We start from the raw sequence: 20,034 nt of genomic DNA on the forward strand, positions 1-20,034 counted from the left end.
GAAACGACTCGACGGCACTTAACAACAACAACAACAACAAACTTTTACATTTTATTTTCTTCTTAAATAACAGAGTACCATGCCTAGTTTTATTAGTTTTCACATATCTAAGATGCTAATCCACATTTTCCCAGAGGTCAGAAGCATCTGCTGCACTAACACAGGGAGTGCCTCAGCAGTCTTAGCAACTGTAAACACAAATGTACTATAGATGGGTGGATGTTAGAGCTAGTAATAGAGAATTGGATTGTAAAAGCCATCCATTGTGCTTTACAATAATTATATAGGACAAGTGGAACATTGGTGTTTATTTACAATTCTTACTAATATTTTTGTCTTCCCTCTTTTCAATATGTAAAAGTGGTAACTATTTATTCACTGAGTGCTTGTAAGTGCAGTAGGCGCTAGGGTGGTGGCAAGCAAGGTAGCCCTTCCCCTCGCCCAGCTTACGGTTCTGTTAGAGGACACCAGCAGGTGATGTCTGCCCATGAAGGTATTGTGAGGCTCAGTAGAGGCTTACAGAAGGAACGGTGACCCTCCATTGGGACTGTAGGGAATCAGCCAGACGTTCTAGAGGAAGTGACTGCATCAGAATCATCCCATTGTAACTCCTCTCGTAGGGATTTTGTGTTGCTTTTTACAGGTTTTCATTTTGCTAAGTAATCCTTCTTGTTAGGGAAACAAAGATTACACCAGGCATTTAAAAATTAACGCCAGTTCTGTCTAGTTTCAATGAGCGATGCCTCTGTAATTTCAATGAAGACCTTTGTATATTTTGTTAAATTTCTGTGGTTTGACTTGTGTTATCGATGTTTTCTAGACTTAAAAGGACGTCACCTACGGCCTATTGTGATTGCTGGGAGAAATGTAAATGTAAAACTTTAATTGCTGGACAGAAATCTGCTCGTCTTGATCTGCTTTATCGCCTGCTCACTGCTACTAATCTGGTCACTCTGCCGAACAGCAGGTAAGTGGGATTTTTAGGACATCAGTAACCGCCACTGAGAAGAGCACACCCCATCCAAGTAGGGTTTCTTTTCTCACAGTCACGTTCTGTTTCGCAGGGGAGAACACCTCTTGCTGTTTTTAGTGCAGACAGTTGCGAGGCAGACTGTGGAGCACTGCCAGTATAGGCCACCTCGGATCAGAGAGGATCGTAACCGCAAAACAGCCAATCCTGAAGGTGACTTAGTCTGACAATTATGACGTAGATGAAAAGAAGTGTTTCGTTTCTGTCTTACCCACGATTTCATTTTCATTTTAGATTCAGATATGCCTGACCACGATTTAGAGCCCCCAAGATTTGCCCAGCTTGCGTTGGAGCGTGTTCTTCAGGACTGGAATGCCTTGAAATCCATGATTATGTTTGGGTCACAGGAGAATAAGGACCCGTGTGTATTCATTACAATACTTTTAGATGTTTGTCTTTCCCCTTTAAGTGTAACAATACTGTAATAACAGTGGCATTTCCTTTTCTTCCCCCTCAAGTCTCAGTGCCAGCAGCAGGATAGGCCATCTTTTGCCTGAAGAACAAGTATACCTCAATCAGCAGAGTGGCACAATCCGGCTTGACTGTTTCACTCACTGCCTTATAGTCAAGTGTACAGCAGATATTTTGGTAAGTTAGGAATGTTTATCATAAGCACATGAAAAGTAAGGTGTTCTTACGTAACATCCTGTGATCTTACTAATTCATACTAATAAGTATTGATGAACAGTGCATCAAGGGGAATGGAATTTGGGGGTTATTTGTATGTTTCAATTAACGGCAGAAATTCACTCTAAATAAAAATCCTTCTAAAATGTATGAAAATATGATAGTATATAAATGAATAGAACAGCGGTCAAAATTAATTGTAACTTAATGCAGTTTTTTAAGTACCCCTTTTTAATTGTGAAATTAGAAAAAAACATTAAGCCGTAAAACCCAGTGCTGATAAGGTCATGCACTTAGACACTGACAGGATGGCATTGCGTTTGGAAAGCAACTTGACAATGTTGGAAGCCATAAAAATATCAGTGCCTCAGAATTTATCATAAATAATTTACCTTATAGAGAAATATTAAGTCGTCACAGAGTTATGTAAAGTTTAAAAAAAAAATCTAATAATAGTAGAATCTTTAATCAAATTACAGCACAATCACTTAGTGAAATGGAGCAATTTGAAAAGAAATGTTATTGTAAGCAACATTTAAGAGAAGACCATGTGAAGTTGTGTGTTCTCTGTAATTAATATCTATTTAATAAAGCATGCATCAAAAAAGAGACTAGAAAAAAATAACTGGTTAAATGAGGGTGATAGGATTATGAATTTATTAATAAAAGGGTTTGAACCTACTTTGTTTCGGTAAGTGCCTTATGTTGCCATTGTTGTGTAGAATTGGTTCTGACTCATATCGATCCTTTAGGGCAGAGTAGAACTGCCCCATAGAGTTTTCTAGAATGTAATCTTTACAGGAGCAGAGTGATAGGTCCTTGTGCCCATGGAGCCACTGGTGGACTCGAACTGCCAACCTTTGGGTAGGAGCTGAGCACTTACCCATTGTGCCATCAGGCTCCCAGTACCCTATAGTGAGTGGAGTTATTTTCTGTCTGTGATTTGATTTATTTGGTGTATTGCTCTCCTAGTTATCTAATGCTATTAAAATTGAAACACCATAGACAAGTGGTTTTAAAGCACAGAAATTTATTTTCTCAAAGTTTAGGCAGCTAGAAGTCTAAATTCAGGGTTGCTGGCCCTGGAGAAAAAATCTGTGTCTCAGTTTTTCTAGCATTCTTTTTGGTGTTCCTTGAAGATCTCCACGTGACATCTATCTTCCCTGCTCCCCCATTTGTGCTTGCTGCTTCTGTGCCAAATCTGCTGTTGTCTATATCAAAAGGGATTATTTGAAGACACATCCTATGCTCATTGAACATAACAGAAACATCCCTATCCCCAAATGGAATTATATCCATAGGTATGGGGGTTAGGATTTACAACACATACATGTTTAGGGGGACACAATTAAATCCATAATACTCTGCTAAATGTTAATTATTTAATATTAGTTTTTTATTAAGTATCAGTGCTTAGGACTGTGAAACTAAAATCAAGAAACTGCATTTAGTACACACTATATGCATGTTGAAGGAGCCCTGGTGGTGTAAGTGGTTAAGTGCTCAACTGCTAATCAGAAGGGCAGTGACTCAAACCCACCAGCCAGTGTACAGGAGAAAGATGTGGCAGTCTGCTTCTGTGAAGATTAACAGCCTTGGAACTCTGTGGTACGGGGCAGTTCTGCTCAGTCCTATAGGGTCACTGTGAGTTGGAATCAACTCGATGGTACACAACAACAACATACATGTGTTGCATAAATTAATCATGCACAATGTGAATGTTGTTTTGGTTACATTTGTTTTTAGATTTTACGAAAGATCAATATTGAAAAAATGCTATGAATGTTTGAACATCTTATGAAATGTCCCAGCAATAATAGAGTCTTTTTTTTAAGCTTTTAGACACTCTGTTGGGTACTCTAGTGAAAGAACTCCAAAACAAGTACACACCTGGACGGAGAGAAGAAGCTATTGCTGTTACAATGAGGTTTCTCCGTTCAGTGGCAAGAGTTTTTGTTATTCTTAGTGTGGAAATGGCTTCATCCAAAAAGAAAAAGTAAGGGATTTTTTTATTTTTTATTTTGGTGTTTATACCATTTTCTTTACATTTCTTTGTGTAGTGATAATATCATATATGAAAGGATTCATAAAAGATTCTTATTTTACCTTTTTGCTTCAGCAACTTTATTCCCCAGCCAATTGGAAAATGTAAGCGTGTATTCCAAGCACTGCTGCCTTATGCCGTGGAAGAACTGTGTAATGTAGCAGAATCACTGATTGTTCCTGTCAGAATGGGGATTGCCCGCCCAACCGCGCCATTTACTCTGGCTAGTACTAGCATCGATGCCATGCAAGGCAGTGAAGAATTATTTTCAGTAGAACCACTGCCACCACGACCATCATCTGATCAGTCTAGCAGGTAAATTGCTAATTGTCAACATTCTGATGAATTCTTTCTCTGGACATGTCGTGTTGGATTTACTGAAATCTTGGTGTAAGCACTCAGGTTGTGTACATGACATTTGCTACACAAATGATAGGTTACTTGTTTATAACACGTGTAATCACTATAAGAATTATAGTGTGTCTTCATATTCTAATGTAATAGACATATATAGCTATGGGGTTTGTTTTGTTTGTTTTAGAAAGGCACTCTTTTTATTATGTTAATAAAGTAGTTTTATTTTAGATTTCTGTAGACATTACTTTCTGTTTTTCCTTACCTTTAAATATAGTCTTCAATAAGGCCAAGTTCAGAGGATAAAAGGACCTATAACTTTCTCTGTGTCTGAAAACCTTGGGGCTGGTGGGGGCAGGGAGGGATGAAAATGTAAAAGCATGTATCTATTTATTATATAATATAAATAACACCAGAAAGCTTGAATTTTTTTTTTTTTTTTAAACATTTTCTGAAACCACCATATTATCTAGGATAGTAATAGTTTCTAGTTACAAGATTATTTATTCTTATGTTCCTTTCATCTTTTTTATAGTATTGATAGTTTGCCTAACTGAACTGTAAGCTTGTTGAGATAGAATGTTTACAAACTACAACTTTTGGATGTCCTTTAGCACAGTGCTTCTCAAACTTTAATATGAATGCAGGTCACTGGGGGATCTTACTAACAGGCACATGCTAATCCTTTAGGTCTGAAGTGGGGCTGGAGACACTGAGTTTCTTATAAGTTCTCAGATGATGCCAGCACTATAGGTTCGGGAGCCACACTTAGTAGTAGGGCTTCAGAGGTGCTTGGTGTGTGTGTTGTATGTGTAATAACCTCCTAAGAAGACTCTTTGGAACCTAAAGACACTCTTCCCTCTTCTGTGGAAAACATTTCTCTGTGAATAAGGATGACATACCTAGCTTTTGGGACAATTCCTAAGACTTCATCCTGCATTTCATCTGGATTGATGTTGAGTATCTGTTCTCTTACTTGTTATTGTCTATGGTATTCAATATGCATGCATATGTATTCTATTTTTTCTTTATTGTGAGGTTTCCTAGGATACCCTGGAATCTAAATCCAGATTTATCTGACAAAGCCCTCCCATGGTAGCCTTATGACTGATAGACAGGCAATCTCCAGGCCTGGCTTAATGAGAACTCCTACTTACCCTTTAGTATTATGTAAATTTTGCCCTCACCTTGAGACGATTGAACCAGCTCCTACTGGCACCAAATCTTTCATCACAGTCACCTTCACTTGCTGCACATGCAGCTTTTATGTCCTCGAAAAGGCTTTGAGCCTTTTCTTGCACAGAAGTAAGGCTAAATAAGAAATGAATGCACCTGGTCCAGTTTTGCTACACATTCTTAAGAGACACAGGAACGGATCTCATTTGTAATCTGAAGAATGCCCGTACCTGTAGATTTGCTGGAAATAAATCAAGTATATATCTTCAAACTTGCCAGATGCAACAAATCGTTCTTCTGTTTGGTGTGAGCTGTATGTGATGCCCCTGATCCTGATTCCCTGTGAGAAGCCCAGTATTTAATTAAGTGCTATTACTCAGTGAACTCTTTGTGCCTTTCCCTTAGTATTGTTCCAGAGTATAAAAATTTATCTTGATGGATTTGGCGATTATCTCATCTCTAAACACTGCCCATGAGCTTGTTCCTACTAAGTTTCAGGGTTTTAGATCATCTTGCCCTACTTCTTAGTCTTATTATTAAAAGATTGTACATGCTTAAGCTCTCCTTTTCACTCTATTTCCCTTGTTGATTTTGGGCTAACCTCTAAAGTCCTCCCAAGAGGAGGATCGATTTCCTCATCTGATAATCAAGAGATAGTGTTAATCACTCCTTTCTACAAGGATGTATTTTGACTGTCTTAATAAGTAAAAAGTAAGTACTTGGATTAGTCCCTGAGATTGCCCTTGGGTATCACCTCACTGAATGTAAAGTCTTGAGTGCAGTAATGTTGCCTTTTCTGATACTTCTTAGGAACTCTAATGTCCTTATTAAGTAATCTGTTTTCACTCTGTGGCACTGATACAACAGTGTTGTTGATGTTAGTTGTGATTGAGTCAGCTCCAACTCAGTGATCTTCTGCCTAACAGAACAAAACTTTGCATGGTCCTGCACCAGCCTCACAATTTTTTGGTTTGTTTTCAGCCCACTGTTGCAGCTACCATGTTGGTCTGTCTTACTTGATATTCAGCGGTTAATGACAATGATTCATATGCTGGTACACAGTAGAAATCATATCAGGTCTCTTAAACAATAAACCAAACTAGTCACCCATCAAGTCCACTCAGACTCATGATGACCCTATGTGTGTCAGAGCAAAATTGTGCTCCATAGTTTCCAGGGATTAATTTTTCAGTAGATTGCTAGACCTTTTTTGTGGGGCACCTCTGGGTAACCTCAAACCTCCAGCCTTTTGGCTAGCAGCTTAGCACATTAACCACTTGTACCCCTCAAAACCAAACCAAACCCATTGCTGTTGAGTAGATTCACATTCACAGTGACCCTGTAGGACAGGGTATAACTACCCCCATAGGATTTCCATAAATCTTTATGGGTGTAGACTGACACATCTTTCTCCTGTGGAGAGGCTGGTGGGTTCTAACCACAGACCTTTCGTTCAGCAGCCAAGCACTTAACCACTGTGCCACCAGGACTCCTTTGCATCATCCAGGATCTCCAAACTCTTATAGAGTGAATCCTATGTAATAAATAGACTTTTTGTTAATGAATGCTGGTATTGGGGGCTTTAGAAGTTGCAGACTGCTGGAGTTGAAAAGAATGGAGAAGAAAAAATTTTCCCCTTTAGAACTTTTAAGTGGGTAGAGCTCATACAAATGATATGCATTAACACAGATTCAAAATGATTTACTGTAAAAGTAAAAACAAATTGAGATTTCTAAGTTAAATTTTTATGGTAACTAAACTTCTTTTGGAGTTGATGTTTTCTGATATGTTCTAGATTAATTACTGCTAAGTTCTTAGGCCAGATTTTAGCTAGCATCTTAGCAAGTATCTCGTGTGTGAGTGAGCTCAACATTTGTACTAAGAGGCATAAATATACTGTGTGCTGTGTGTCTGAGGTGTGGCTGCAGCCTTCCCGTTACCTCTTGATCCTTACAGTTCTAGTCAGTCACAGTCATCCTACATCATCCGGAATCCACAGCAGAGACGGATCAGCCAGTCGCAGCCTGTACGGGGCAGAGATGAAGAACAAGATGATATTGTTTCAGCGGATGTGGAAGAGGTGGTTTTAATCGTTTTAATTGTGGTCGATGAAAGGGTTTGATTTGGGGAAAAGGATGAGGGTAGTAGTTACTAGTCACTTAAAAGTAATATATACATTTATAACTGGCCTTTAGCCTTTTATATATTCTCATTTGTGGCTACACATACTAAAAATATTTTAATCCCTGGTTTATTGGATAAACCTAAAATTAACCTAAAAAACAGGAAATTGGATACATAAACTTACTTTTATTTTAAGGTTAATAGTAAAGATTTTTTAAATATTAAAAAAAAACCTAGTTTTGTGCTATATGGTTGAAGACAGAGAAAATACTACATATTTATGAGATAAATTTTATAATGGCAAAAGTATGAAAAAAACTTGTCACCACAAGTACAATTCTTATATACTTCCAATTTGAGAATAATCATAAACTTTGATATGTGGATACACTTTTTAATAGCAAATTGTCACTAGCAATGAAGATTTCAAAAACTGCTAAGTACACAATTTTTATCCTTCTATAGTTAATGATCTTTGTGTTTTATTTTACTAATTGCTGTGAAGGACCACTGATAGAGATGTGGGTTTATTATGTATTTTGATTGTCTACATATAAGATTCTGGATTTAGGTTGAGGTGGTGGAGGGTGTGGCTGGAGAAGAAGATCATCATGATGAACAGGAAGAACATGGGGAAGAAAACGCTGAGGCGGAGGGACAACATGACGAGCATGATGAAGATGGTATGCAGGTTATTGACGAAATTATCCAGTCTGAGTAAATTCGATGCCTTTAAAAGGAGATACTGTGTACAGAGAAGAGCCTTGATGTATAGTGAAATGATCAACACACTCTCTGCCAAGGGCTTCTGTAGCAGCTGTTTACAAATTTTAGTTAACTGTCCTGTTCCAGTTGCTGTCAAGTCGCTTCTCCCTCATGATGACCCCACATGTATCCGAGTAGAACTGTCATCACATAGGGTCAGTGGCTGATTTTTTAGAAGTAGATTGCTTTCCTTCCAAGGTCTTGGTGGACTTAAACGTCTATCTTTTTGGTTAGCAGCCAAGTGTGTTAACTGTTTTCATCACCCAGGGAGTACTACATAACTATGCACACATGAGTACCTGTGCGCATGCATGCGTGCATGCGCACACACACGCACACACACACACACTCCTTGATTCATAGCAACCCTCTCAGGCAGAGTAGAACTGCCCCATAGGGTTTCCAAGGCTGTAAATCTTACGTCTTCACAAGTACAATTCTTAGGGAAGCAGACTGACACAAGTTTTTCCCTTGGAGCAGATGGTGGGTTTGAGCTGCTAACCTTCTGGTTAGCAGCTGGCATCTTAGTGCTTAACCACTGTACCACCAGGGCTTCATAGTCCCAGCTGAAATTGAACAAGGGTGATTTGGTATTTGCTAATTGAGTATTCAGGAGCTCTGGTAGTATAGTGCCTAAGGCACTTGACTGCTAACCAGAAAGCTGGTGGTTCAAACCCACCAGCCACTCCTCGGAAGGAAGATTGGGCAATCTACTTGCATAGTGATACCAGAAACCAAGGAGGGTCGCTGTGAGTTGAGTCTGACTTGATGGCACGTAACAACAACAACAAGAGTATTCAGGACACTTTACAGAACATTACTCCTGTGAATAAGAAGAATTGACTGTACTTAAAATCATTTATACGTATAAAATCATTTATCTTCTTCTCCCTTTTCTTTTTGTTTAAGTCACTCTTTTTCTTAAAGGAATTTTTAAAATAAGATAATTTGTAATTACCTTATGTTGAAACTTTTAGAAATGAGAGAAAAGAAAAGGTAATCCCACCCAGGCACCAACAATGTGTATTTTTCCTTTCAGTCCTACCCTGCACTGTTCCCTCCCCATGCATTGTCTGTAAATATTATATGTCTAGGTTTTTGTGACTTTATTTTTCACTTAAAGTAAGCATTTTGACCTGTTTGCTCTATGGCATCATAACCATCATAAGCTTTTAGGGTAGGTATAACTGAAATAAATAAACTGCAGATACTTAGAGTTTACAAGTCTGTATGTTTTGACATATGCACGCACCCATGAAAGATCAAGGATAGACTTTTTCACTTCCTTTCCCTCTCCTATCCCTGTGTCACAGCCCAATATGTAAAACTGATAAAAAGGGAGCAAGTGAACCTAGTCCAGCGCTCTGCCCACTTACTGAAGTCTCCCTGCTAGATGCCTTTTGCAGACACTAAGGCTCTGCAGAACAGATTTTTGAATTGCTGTGTAATAGTTCACTGAGTACCATAATTTACTAATCATTCTTTTAATACTGAGCAGTTACTTAATCTTACTGTAGTAGTTTGCCCCTTTCCTGTTCTGTTTTTTTTTCTTGCCAGTATGCTTCTCTTAGTCCCCACCCTTAGGATATTCTGACTTTGTTTTGATCTGTAGTGAGGTTGTGCTTTTATCCTTTTCTTTTAATTCTCATTTAAATATGTTTTCAAGGGAGTGACATGGAGCTAGACTTGTTAGCAGCAGCTGAAACAGAAAGTGACAGTGAAAGTAACCACAGCAACCAAGATAATGCTAGTGGACGCAGAAGTGTTGTCACTGCAGCAACTGCTGGCTCGGAAGCAGGTATGTGGCCTTATCCCAATGGCTTCTTGCTTATGCTGGGCTATATGTGTATTCAGCGTGAATTCATTAAACCATACACGGCATGATATGCACAAGGGTGGCAGCACCTTTTATAATGTCATCCTTTTTCCCTGTTAGAGAAATTAGTTTTTTTTTTTCTTCTGCTTTTTAAATAATGGATTAATTTTAAGGTTCATTTAAAAGTTTTTTTTTTCCTAATTGTGTCATTTTAATGGTGAGTTTTGTGGATTGTTGAACACAGCCTGGCAGTTCTGCTCAATCTGTGTATTTTCAAAGGGCATACGTTGTTTTAATGATAATTTATGGGGAGGGGGATGAGCCGTGTATTGCCTCTATTGCCACTTTGAGCTAGATAATTTTATTTATAACAAACTCATGATGTTTTTGGTTTTGAAAACAAAAAAATTAGGAGCAAGCAGTGTTCCTGCCTTCTTTTCTGAAGATGATTCTCAATCAAATGACTCAAGTGATTCTGACAGCAGCAGTAGTCAGAGTGATGACATAGAGCAGGAGACTTTTATGCTTGATGAGCCTTTAGAAAGAACCACAAATAGCTCCCATGCCAATGGTGCTGCCCAAGCTCCCCGTTCCATGCAGTGGGCTGTCCGCAACACCCAGCATCAGCGGGCGGCCAGCACAGCCCCTTCCAGCACGTCGACGCCAGCAGGCAAGTGTGAAGGCTCTGCATTCCTAAGAGTGCTTAAATAGCTTATGTTTTAATTATATATTTTCATCCAAAGAACAAATTAAATGGCTTTTAAAATAGTGCCTCATGGTTTTGCTAAGTCTCAGATATAAAAATTATTTACATGTCATTATAGCATAGTTTCTTAATCTTGGCACTATTGCTGCTTTGGTCTGGATAACTCTGTTGTTGGGGGACTGTCTTGTACATTGCAGGATATCTAGCAGCATTCCTGGCCTGTACTCATTAGCACCCTTTCTCAAGACTCCCCAGCCCCCTATCCCAATTGTGACAACCACAAATGTCTCTAGAAGGCCAACTGTTCTTGGGGCGGGACTAATTCTAAACTGCCCCTGGTTGAGAGCATTCTGGTAACTCTTGCCTCTTGTCCCCTGACCCCACCCCATTCCTGACTACTTCCCACACTACATTAGTATAGTTTCAGCTACCATATGTTAGCAATTGTCATTTTAAACTTATATAAGCATATACATTGCTAGAGAAACACAGTTAGCAACTGACATTATCTCACTGTGGTTGTCCTTTTTCCTTACAGCAAGTTCAGCGGGTTTGATTTATATTGATCCTTCAAACTTACGCCGGAGTGGTACCATCAGTACAAGTGCTGCAGCTGCAGCAGCTGCTTTAGAAGCTAGCAATGCCAGCAGCTACTTAACATCTGCAAGTAGTTTAGCCAGGGCTTATAGCATTGTCATCAGACAAATCTCGGACTTGATGGGCCTTATTCCTAAGTATAATCACCTAGTATACTCTCAGATTCCAGCAGCAGTGAAATTGACTTACCAAGATGCAGTAAACTTACAGGTATGAAACCACTTAAAAGTTAACTCGTTCAAAAATGTATCTCTTGGCTGTGTCGATTATGAGAATTCCAGCATAATGGGAACTAATCTTAATGAATGTTTTAATGCTGACGTAATACTACTGTGTCAAATTTAAGTTTATTTGGTAGTTTTAACTATTTTAGTTTGGTCTTCATAGAACTATGTAGAAGAAAAGCTTATTCCCACTTGGAACTGGATGGTCAGTATTATGGATTCTACTGAAGCTCAATTACGTTATGGTTCTGCATTAGCATCTGCTGGTGATCCAGGACATCCAAATCATCCTCTTCACGCTTCTCAAAACTCAGCACGGAGAGAGAGGATGACTGCACGAGAGGAGGCTAGTTTAAGAACCCTTGAAGGCAGACGGTATGAAATTTCTTCATATATGCTTGTGTGTTCAGATAGAGCCCTTACACCCCAGGGCAGATGCTTTTTGATGACTGTTGTATAACCCCTCACCCTATTGGGAAAGAGGAAGTAAGTGCCTTGAATTTTAAGATTTAAAAATTGTTGAGCAGCTAAGGCAAAGTGAGTTTAAGGTATAATTTGCATACAGTATACTTCACCTGTTTAAAGTGTGCAGTGGTTTTGAATGGCCATCAACTAAAGTATCTCACTATGGTTTTGATTTTTGTTTTCCTGATGACTAATGATATTGAGCATCTTTTTAATGTGCTTCTTGGCCATTTGTCTATTTGGAATCTTTGCCAAATTAAAAATGGAGCTATTTATCTTTTTATTATTGATTTGTATGAGTTCTTTATATATAGTCTGGGTACTTGCAGCAACTTTCTCCCATTCTGTGGGTTGTCTTCCCCTTTTTTTCATGGTGTCCTTTGAAGCACACACATTTTACATTTTGATGAAATCCTATTTATCTGTTTTTATTTCTTTTGTTGCTTCTGCTTTTTTGGTTTCATTTTTCTATTTCTTTAGGCATTGGTCCTCAAAGTATTGTCTCCAGTATAGTATTATTAGCATTACTTGGGAACTTAGTACAAATGCATATTCTTGGGCCCTACCCCAGACCTGCCACCACTCATCTGTCAGTTTGTCTTACTGTGATGGCTTGCATGTTGCTATGAGGCTGGAGGCTATGCCACTGGTAGTTAAAATACTAGCAGGGTGGATAGGTTTCAGTGGAGCTTCCAGACTAAGACAGACTCAGAAGAAGGAACGGACCATCCACTTCTCAAAGAATTGGCCAGTGGAAACCTTATGAATAACGGTGAAACAGTATCTGATAAATTATTGGAAAACTTTTATGATGAAATGTTCTCTGATATAGTGCCAGAAGATGAGCCCCTCAGGTTGGAAGTTACTCAGAATACGACTGGGGAAGAGCTGCCTCCTCAAAGTAAAATTGACCTTAATGACATGGATGGAGATGGAGTAAAGCTTTTGGGACCTCCATTTGCTGATGTGACATGACTCAAAATAGGAAGAAACAGCTGCAAACATCCATTAATAATTGGAACATGGAATGTATGAAGTATGAATCTAGGAAAATTCAAAACTGTCAAAAATGAAATGGAATGTATAGAGATCAATATTCTAGGCATTAGTGAGCTGAAATGGACTGGTTTTGGCCATTCTGAATCAGACAACCATATGATCTACTATGCTGGGAATGGAAGAGGCATTCATCATCACAAAGAATGTACCAAGATCTATCCTGAAGTAAGTGCTGTCAGTGATAGGATAATATCCAAACACCTCCAAGGAAGACCAGTTAATAATACTACTGTTACTCAAATTTACACACCAACTGCCAAAGCTAAAGGTGAGGAAATTGATTTTTACTAGCTTCTGCTGTCTAAAGTTGACCAAACCTATAATCAGGATGTGTTGATTATTACTGGTGATTGAAATGCAAAAGTTGGAAACAAAGAATAATCACCAGTAGTTGGAAAATATGGCCTTGGTGATAGAAATGATGCTAAAGATCGCATGATAAAATTTTGCAAGACAGACAACTTACTTGTTGCAAATACCTTTTTCCAGCAACATAAATGGTGGCTGTGCACTTCACCAGATGGAATACACAGGAATCAGATGGACTACATCCATGGAAAGAGGCAGTGAAGAAGCTCAATATCTTCAACCAAAACAAGGCCAGAAGCTGACTGTAGAACCATCAGCTACTCGTATGCAAGTTCAAGTTGAGCTGAAAACAGTAAAAACAAGTGCATGAGGGCCAAAATATGACCTTGATCCCACCTAAATTTAGAGATGATCTGAAGAACAGATTTGATGCATTGAACACAAGTGACCAAAAACCAGAGGAATTGGGGGATGACATCAAGAACAGCATCCATGAGGAAAGCAAACAGTTATTAAAAAGACAGGAAAGAAAGAAAAGATCAAAATAGATGTCATAAGAGACTCTGAAACTCGCTCTTGGATTGAGAGTAGGTAAAGCAATGCAAGGAGCAACAAGATAAAAGAGCTGAACAGAAGATTTCAAAGAGGAGCTTGAGAAGACAAAGTCAGTTATTATAATGAAATGTGCAAAGTCCTGGGGTTAGAAAACCAAAAGAGAAGAACATGGTCAGCCTTTCTCAAGCTAAAAGAACTGAAGAAAAAATTCAAGCCACAAGTTGCAATATTGAAAGATTCTATGGACAAATTATTGAATGATGTAGGAAACATCAAAAGAAGATGGAAGGAATACGCAGAGTCACTATACCAAAAAGAACTGGTAATTGTTCAACTATTTCAGGAGGTGGTATATAATCAATAACCAATGGTATTGAAGGACGAAGTTGAAAGTGCACTGAAGGAATTGGTGAAAAATGAGGCTCCAGAAATTGATGGAATACCCACTGATATGTTTCAACACACAGATGCCACGCTGGAGGCACTTACTTGTCTATGCCAAGAATTTGGAAGACAACTACCTGGCCAACTGACTGGAAGAGATCTGTATCTGTACCCATTCCAAAGAAAAGTGAGCCAACAGAATATGGAAATTATCGAACAATATCATTAATACCACACGCAGGTAAAATCTCGCTGAAGATAATTCAAAAACTGTTGCAGAAGTATATTGACAGGGAATTTCCAGAAATGCAGGCTGGTTTCAGAAGAGGACTTAGTATGAGGGATATCATTTCTGATGTCAGATGGATCTTGGTGAAAGCAAAGAATACCAGAAAGATGTTTACTTGTGCTTTATTGACTATGCAAAAGCATTGGACTGTATGGATTGTAACAAATTATGGATAACATTGAGAAGAATGGGAATAATCAACAATTACTTGATTGTGCTCATGAGGAACTTGTACATAGACAAGGGGGCTGTTTCAACAGAATGAGGGGATACTGCATGGTTTAAACTTAGAAAGGGAGTACATCAGGGTTGTGTCCTTTTACCATCCTTACTCAATGTATGCTGAGCAAATAATCCAAGAAGCTCGACTATATAAAGAAGAACACCACATCAGGATTGGTGGAAGACTCATTAACAACCTGTGATACGCAGGTGACACAGCCTTGCTTGCTGAAAATGAAGATGACTTGAAATACTTACTAATGGAGATTAAGGACTACAGTCTGTAGTATGGATTATACCTTAACACAAAGAAAATGAATATCCTCACAACTAGATCAATAAGCAGCATCATGATAAATGGAGAAAATATTGAAGTTTTCAAAGATTCCATATTACTTGGGTCCACAATTATCACCAATGGAGGCATCAGTCAAGAAATCAGACATTGTATTCCACTGGGCAAATCTGTTGCAAAAGACCTGTCAAGTGCTGAAGAGCAAAGATGTCTCTTTGAAGACTAACGTGTACATAACCCAAGCTATGGTATTTTCAGTCACCTCATATGCATGTGAAAGCTGGACAATGAATAAGGAAGACCAAAGGAAAGTTGATGCCATTGAATTGTTGTGTTGGTGAAGACTACTGAAAGTACAGTGGACTGCCAGAAGAACAAACAAATCTGGCCTAGAAGAAGTCCAGCCGGAATGAATGCTCCTTGGAAGCGAGAATGGCCAGACTTCATCTCACCTACTTTGGTCATGTTGCCAAAAGGGACCATTTGCTAGAGAAGGATATCATGCTTGGTAAAGTAGAGGGTCAGCAAAAGGAAGACCCTCAACGAGATGGATTGACACAGTGGTTACAACTATGGCGTCAGGTACAGCAAGGATTATGAGGCTGACACAGGACCGGGCAGTGTTTCGTTCTGTTGTACACAGGGTTGCTGTGAGTCGTAGCCAACTCCATGACACCTAACAACAACAGCAGCAACCCCAAACCTACTGAAACTATGGGTATGAGTCCCGTTACCTGCTTTTGTAAGCCCTCCAAGTGATTCTGATGTATGCAGAAGTTTGATAACCCTTTTTTTTTTTTAGGGATAGAGCTTCTGCCATTCCCACAGACGCTGAAATTCCTTTTCCATATAAAAGTACAGGAGTTTAAATAAGACACCATGGTTGTATTTCTAAAGCAGAGTCACAGGCTTAATGAGCTTTTTATTTATGAAAATTCTCAGTTCCTGATTTTGCATATATATGATAATGGTAAATGTCAGATTTGTTATTTTTTAAAACATTTTAATTTCCTTTTATTCCAATAGACGTGCCACTTTGCTCAGTGCCCGTCAAGGAATGATGTCTGCTCGAGGGGACTTCCTAAATTATGCTCTGTCTTTAATGCGGTCTCACAACGATGAGCATTCTGATGTTCTCCCAGTTTTGGATGTCTGCTCACTGAAACATGTCGCATATGTTTTTCAAGCCCTTATATATTGGATTAAAGCAATGAATCAGCAGACAACCCTAGATACACCTCAACTGGAACGTAAAAGGTATCCATACATGCTATGAGCTTGGTTCAAAAATGGCTCTCATTGCACACTGTCAGGTTTTGGAATAAGGAGAATGGCATTGCAAAAGAGAAGTAGTACAAGAACATTTCACAGGAGAAACTGGCCATGTTCCATAGCCGCTCCTCACTTAAAATGGAAAACCTAAGAATCCATGATTGAGATACTTTGATAATTGTTGATCATAGTTTTCAAATGGTGTTTGTGTAGGCACTCACTATTTCTTGGTGTGATTAGCTTTTTGCTTCTGTTGAGCTCATTTATAATCACAGTCCAATTGGTTGGTCAGTCTGCCATTTCCCAGTGTTTGAAATTTGGTTAGACACTGAAGAGACCTCTGTAGTGTTTGCCTCTAGCTCCCTCCACCTTTGCTCCTGTTCACATTGCACAGAAAGTTCATGTGAAGTGACTCACTTGTCTTTTTAAAGGACGCGAGAACTCTTGGAACTGGGTATTGATAATGAAGATTCAGAGCATGAAAATGATGATGACACCAATCAAAGTTAGTGCACAGAAAATCTGCTAATCTACTTCAAGAAATGGCTGCCTCAGTATTCTCCCTTAAGCTTTTTAACTTCATTATTTTCTGTCTGGGTGGGAATTTCTCTTCTCTGTGTTCTTATTTTTCTGTCCTTTTCTTTCTCACACACCCTCGCATGATATGTTTCATAATTAAGGATGGACTAAAGAAACGAACTTTTCAGCAGTTGGTATTTGTTGCACTTTATCTTTTCTGTGTCTCTCCTTTGCATTTCTCTTGGCTTTCTGTTTACTTTTACCCTTAAGTGAAGTGTGTAGGTACGACATTAAATAAAGTCTTAGGAAAAAAACTTTGTTAAAATTGATGAAAAATAGATTTAGCCAGGAAAATGAGGAATACCAACTGTAACTCCCAAATAATCAAAACTCTCAACAGTTAACGCATTGAAAATTCCGAACATATTCCAATCTCTGGAATTTTCTTAAGACGTTTTAATACCAGCAAATTTTAGAGTCTTCTCCAGTCTATACTTTTCAGCTGTAATTTTGGGTGGTGGTTTGAGGATTTTAAAAGTGGGGCTAAATTGTCCACTTCCATGTTTCTTATTATCAGTTACTACTTTTATTCAGCCCAGGGAAAGAAAACTGACCTGTTGTTTTTTGAGAACCCAGCTATAGCTGCTTGCTATTCTCACAGCACACTATGAGCACTGCTCACAGTGTTACTCCATTAAGGAGGGTGATGCTGGTGTGCTGACTTCCTATTGGCATGCATGAGTTGCCCAGACATTGTTCTCTGAGAGCAATCTTACAGAGGAAGCAGAAGAATTTACAAGTAAGCAAATGATTGGTTTAAGCTCATGGCCATCTTTTAGAGTCATCAGTAAGTCGGGCCCTGAATATGCTCAGGGATCTAGTTGTATTCTGGTCAGAATTTCCAGAGAGATAAAGAAGAGGAGACGGGACATGTCTGTTAGTTACAGAATGGAATGGTATTTGTTACTGTTAAACATTTTGAATTACCACTTTACAAGTAGCAGAATTTGGGGCTATTCACTTATTGTTGCGTGGTATTAAATTTTTATAAAGAGGTATCAGGAGTTTTGTATTAAGCAGATTAGTATTCTTTTAACCTTCCCGGTAATTACATGAATTCCCTAAAACCAAAACATTTTATCTCCTCTATGTTTAGGTGCTACTTTGAATGATAAGGATGATGACTCTCTTCCTGCAGAAACTGGCCAAAACCATCCATTTTTCCGACGTTCAGACTCTATGACGTTCCTTGGGTGTATACCCCCAAATCCATTTGAAGTGCCTCTGGCTGAAGCCATCCCACTGGCCGATCAGCCACATCTGTTGCAGGTGATTTAAACAAATCAGTCTTAAGGATTCTTTTGATTGACTATTTCTTTTATGTGTTCAGTGTAACTAGAATATTTTGTTAAAATTCCAGCCAAACGCTAGAAAGGAGGATCTTTTTGGCCGTCCAAGTCAGGGTCTTTATTCTTCTTCTGCCAGTACTGGGAAATGCTTAATGGAGGTTACGGTGGATAGAAACTGCCTTGAGGTAAGATAGTAAAAATATTTCATAATACTTTGCTAATAGTAACCACGAGTATCCTAATATCCCAATTTTTGGACATGTATTAATTCAGAAGATTGTTCTTCCAAAAATAATGGACGTGTAGACATTCTTGCTTTGTGGCATAATAGAAGGGTTTGCAGCACTGTCACTAGTCTGCTCTGAGATTAATACACTCTGCGCATCAGGCTACTTCATCAACTGGAGGTTCCATTAGGTGCCTTTCTGTTTCACAGACTTGGTGGTTGTGCTGCTGAAAATGTACATTTTTGTGTATAATTTTGGCCTGACAGTTTCTTTGACACTCAGTTACTTTGAATCTGATAAATGTGGCTATTAAATAATAAGGTATCATTTGTAATGATACCTAACATTAGTTGAATAATTCTGTTTGCTAGGCACTGTCTCAATCAGTCTTCATAACCATGTTGGGTAGAAAGCATTGTTATCCTGATTTTATGAGTAAGAAATTGAAGCTCAGAGAGATTATAAATAATTTATCTAACATCACACAACTAGTTTTAAGTAGCAGATCTAGTTTTCAGATACAGGTCTGATTTGAAAACATATAATTCTCTAATAAAAAAAAGTAGTAACACATTTAAAAGCAAACAAAGAAGAAATTGAATAGTAGTTGAATAGGATTTTATTATTGTTGTTGTTATTATTATTATCTAAATGATAAAAGGGAAATGTAATACTTGAAATACTGAAAAAGTTCTTTGAGGCTGCTGGAGTAAATGCATTGGGATTGGGGGTCTTCCAGAGTGATGACATAGACAAGAAACAGGCTGCAGCATTGCAGCTGACACTCCAGAATGAGAAAAAACTCAACTGCTTCCATGTGAGTCTATGGAGGATTACAAACTTGGAAAGGAAATGTAGTTAGTTTTGTTTTTTAATGTTTACTTTTTGAACATAAAAATTCATAGGTTCTTCCAACTAAAATGTCTTATGCGGCCAATCTGAAAAATGTAATGAACATGCAAAATCGACAGAAAAAGGAAGGAGAAGAACAGAATGTGCTGCCAGAAGAAGCTGAGAGTTCCAAACCAGGGCCGTCTGCCCATGATCTTGCTGCACAATTGAAAAGTAGTTTGCTAGCAGAAATTGGACTGACGGAAAGTGAGGGACCACCTCTTACATCTTTCAGGTACCTGCTAAGTGAAAGTTAGGTTTTTTATGTAACTTTATGGCTGATATAAGTCTTTTAGGAATTTTATGTAGGATTTTTAGAATTTTCTTAGTTTATTTGTATATTAATAATGAAATTTAGTGTATAGAACTAGAAAATATACCCTTCATGAGTTCTGTATTTTCCTGGGTTATAATCAGTTATTTAAATATTAAATTGAGTTTTTGGATTTTTTGTTTTTGTGACTAATTTGTCATCAGTGAGTATTCTGTTCCCCTCACTTTGTTGAGAAAACTTTAATAACTTACGTTTTTAAGGTTACCAAATTTAAATGTATATCCAGTTGCCAGTTATGAACATTACCACCATCTCAGTTAAAGGAAATATGTGCATAACTCGAAAGAATAGAATTTTCTAGATTTCTGAGTCTGACACTGACTTGGGCATCTTTGCTAGGTTCACAGTTGGTAATTCTGTTACAAGAGTAGGTAGGTTCTTTGCTTCCTCGATGAGAAAAT

General features: G+C 38.3%; 1 protein-coding gene across 1 annotated transcript in view; it reads left to right on the top strand.

Moving 5' to 3' along the window:
* Positions 1-20,034, top strand: part of UBR5 (ubiquitin protein ligase E3 component n-recognin 5) — a 186,528-nt gene that overhangs the window by 143,502 nt on the left and 22,992 nt on the right. The window contains exons 29-45 of the mRNA XM_042783640.1: positions 821-967; positions 1,065-1,183; positions 1,265-1,391; positions 1,489-1,618; positions 3,493-3,653; positions 3,777-4,016; positions 7,188-7,311; positions 7,927-8,038; positions 9,787-9,918; positions 10,349-10,606; positions 11,181-11,449; positions 11,627-11,838; positions 16,068-16,298; positions 16,745-16,818; positions 17,989-18,161; positions 18,253-18,366; positions 19,314-19,534. Of these exons, the coding sequence (XP_042639574.1) occupies positions 821-967; positions 1,065-1,183; positions 1,265-1,391; positions 1,489-1,618; positions 3,493-3,653; positions 3,777-4,016; positions 7,188-7,311; positions 7,927-8,038; positions 9,787-9,918; positions 10,349-10,606; positions 11,181-11,449; positions 11,627-11,838; positions 16,068-16,298; positions 16,745-16,818; positions 17,989-18,161; positions 18,253-18,366; positions 19,314-19,534 (2,844 nt within the window). The remainder of the gene's footprint in view (positions 1-820; positions 968-1,064; positions 1,184-1,264; positions 1,392-1,488; positions 1,619-3,492; positions 3,654-3,776; positions 4,017-7,187; positions 7,312-7,926; positions 8,039-9,786; positions 9,919-10,348; positions 10,607-11,180; positions 11,450-11,626; positions 11,839-16,067; positions 16,299-16,744; positions 16,819-17,988; positions 18,162-18,252; positions 18,367-19,313; positions 19,535-20,034) is intronic.

This window comes from Orycteropus afer, unplaced genomic scaffold (genome assembly GCF_000298275.1).
Source record: "Orycteropus afer afer isolate SDZICR_OR568_19922 unplaced genomic scaffold, OryAfe1.0 scaffold00021, whole genome shotgun sequence".
Taxonomy (NCBI): domain Eukaryota; kingdom Metazoa; phylum Chordata; class Mammalia; order Tubulidentata; family Orycteropodidae; genus Orycteropus; species Orycteropus afer.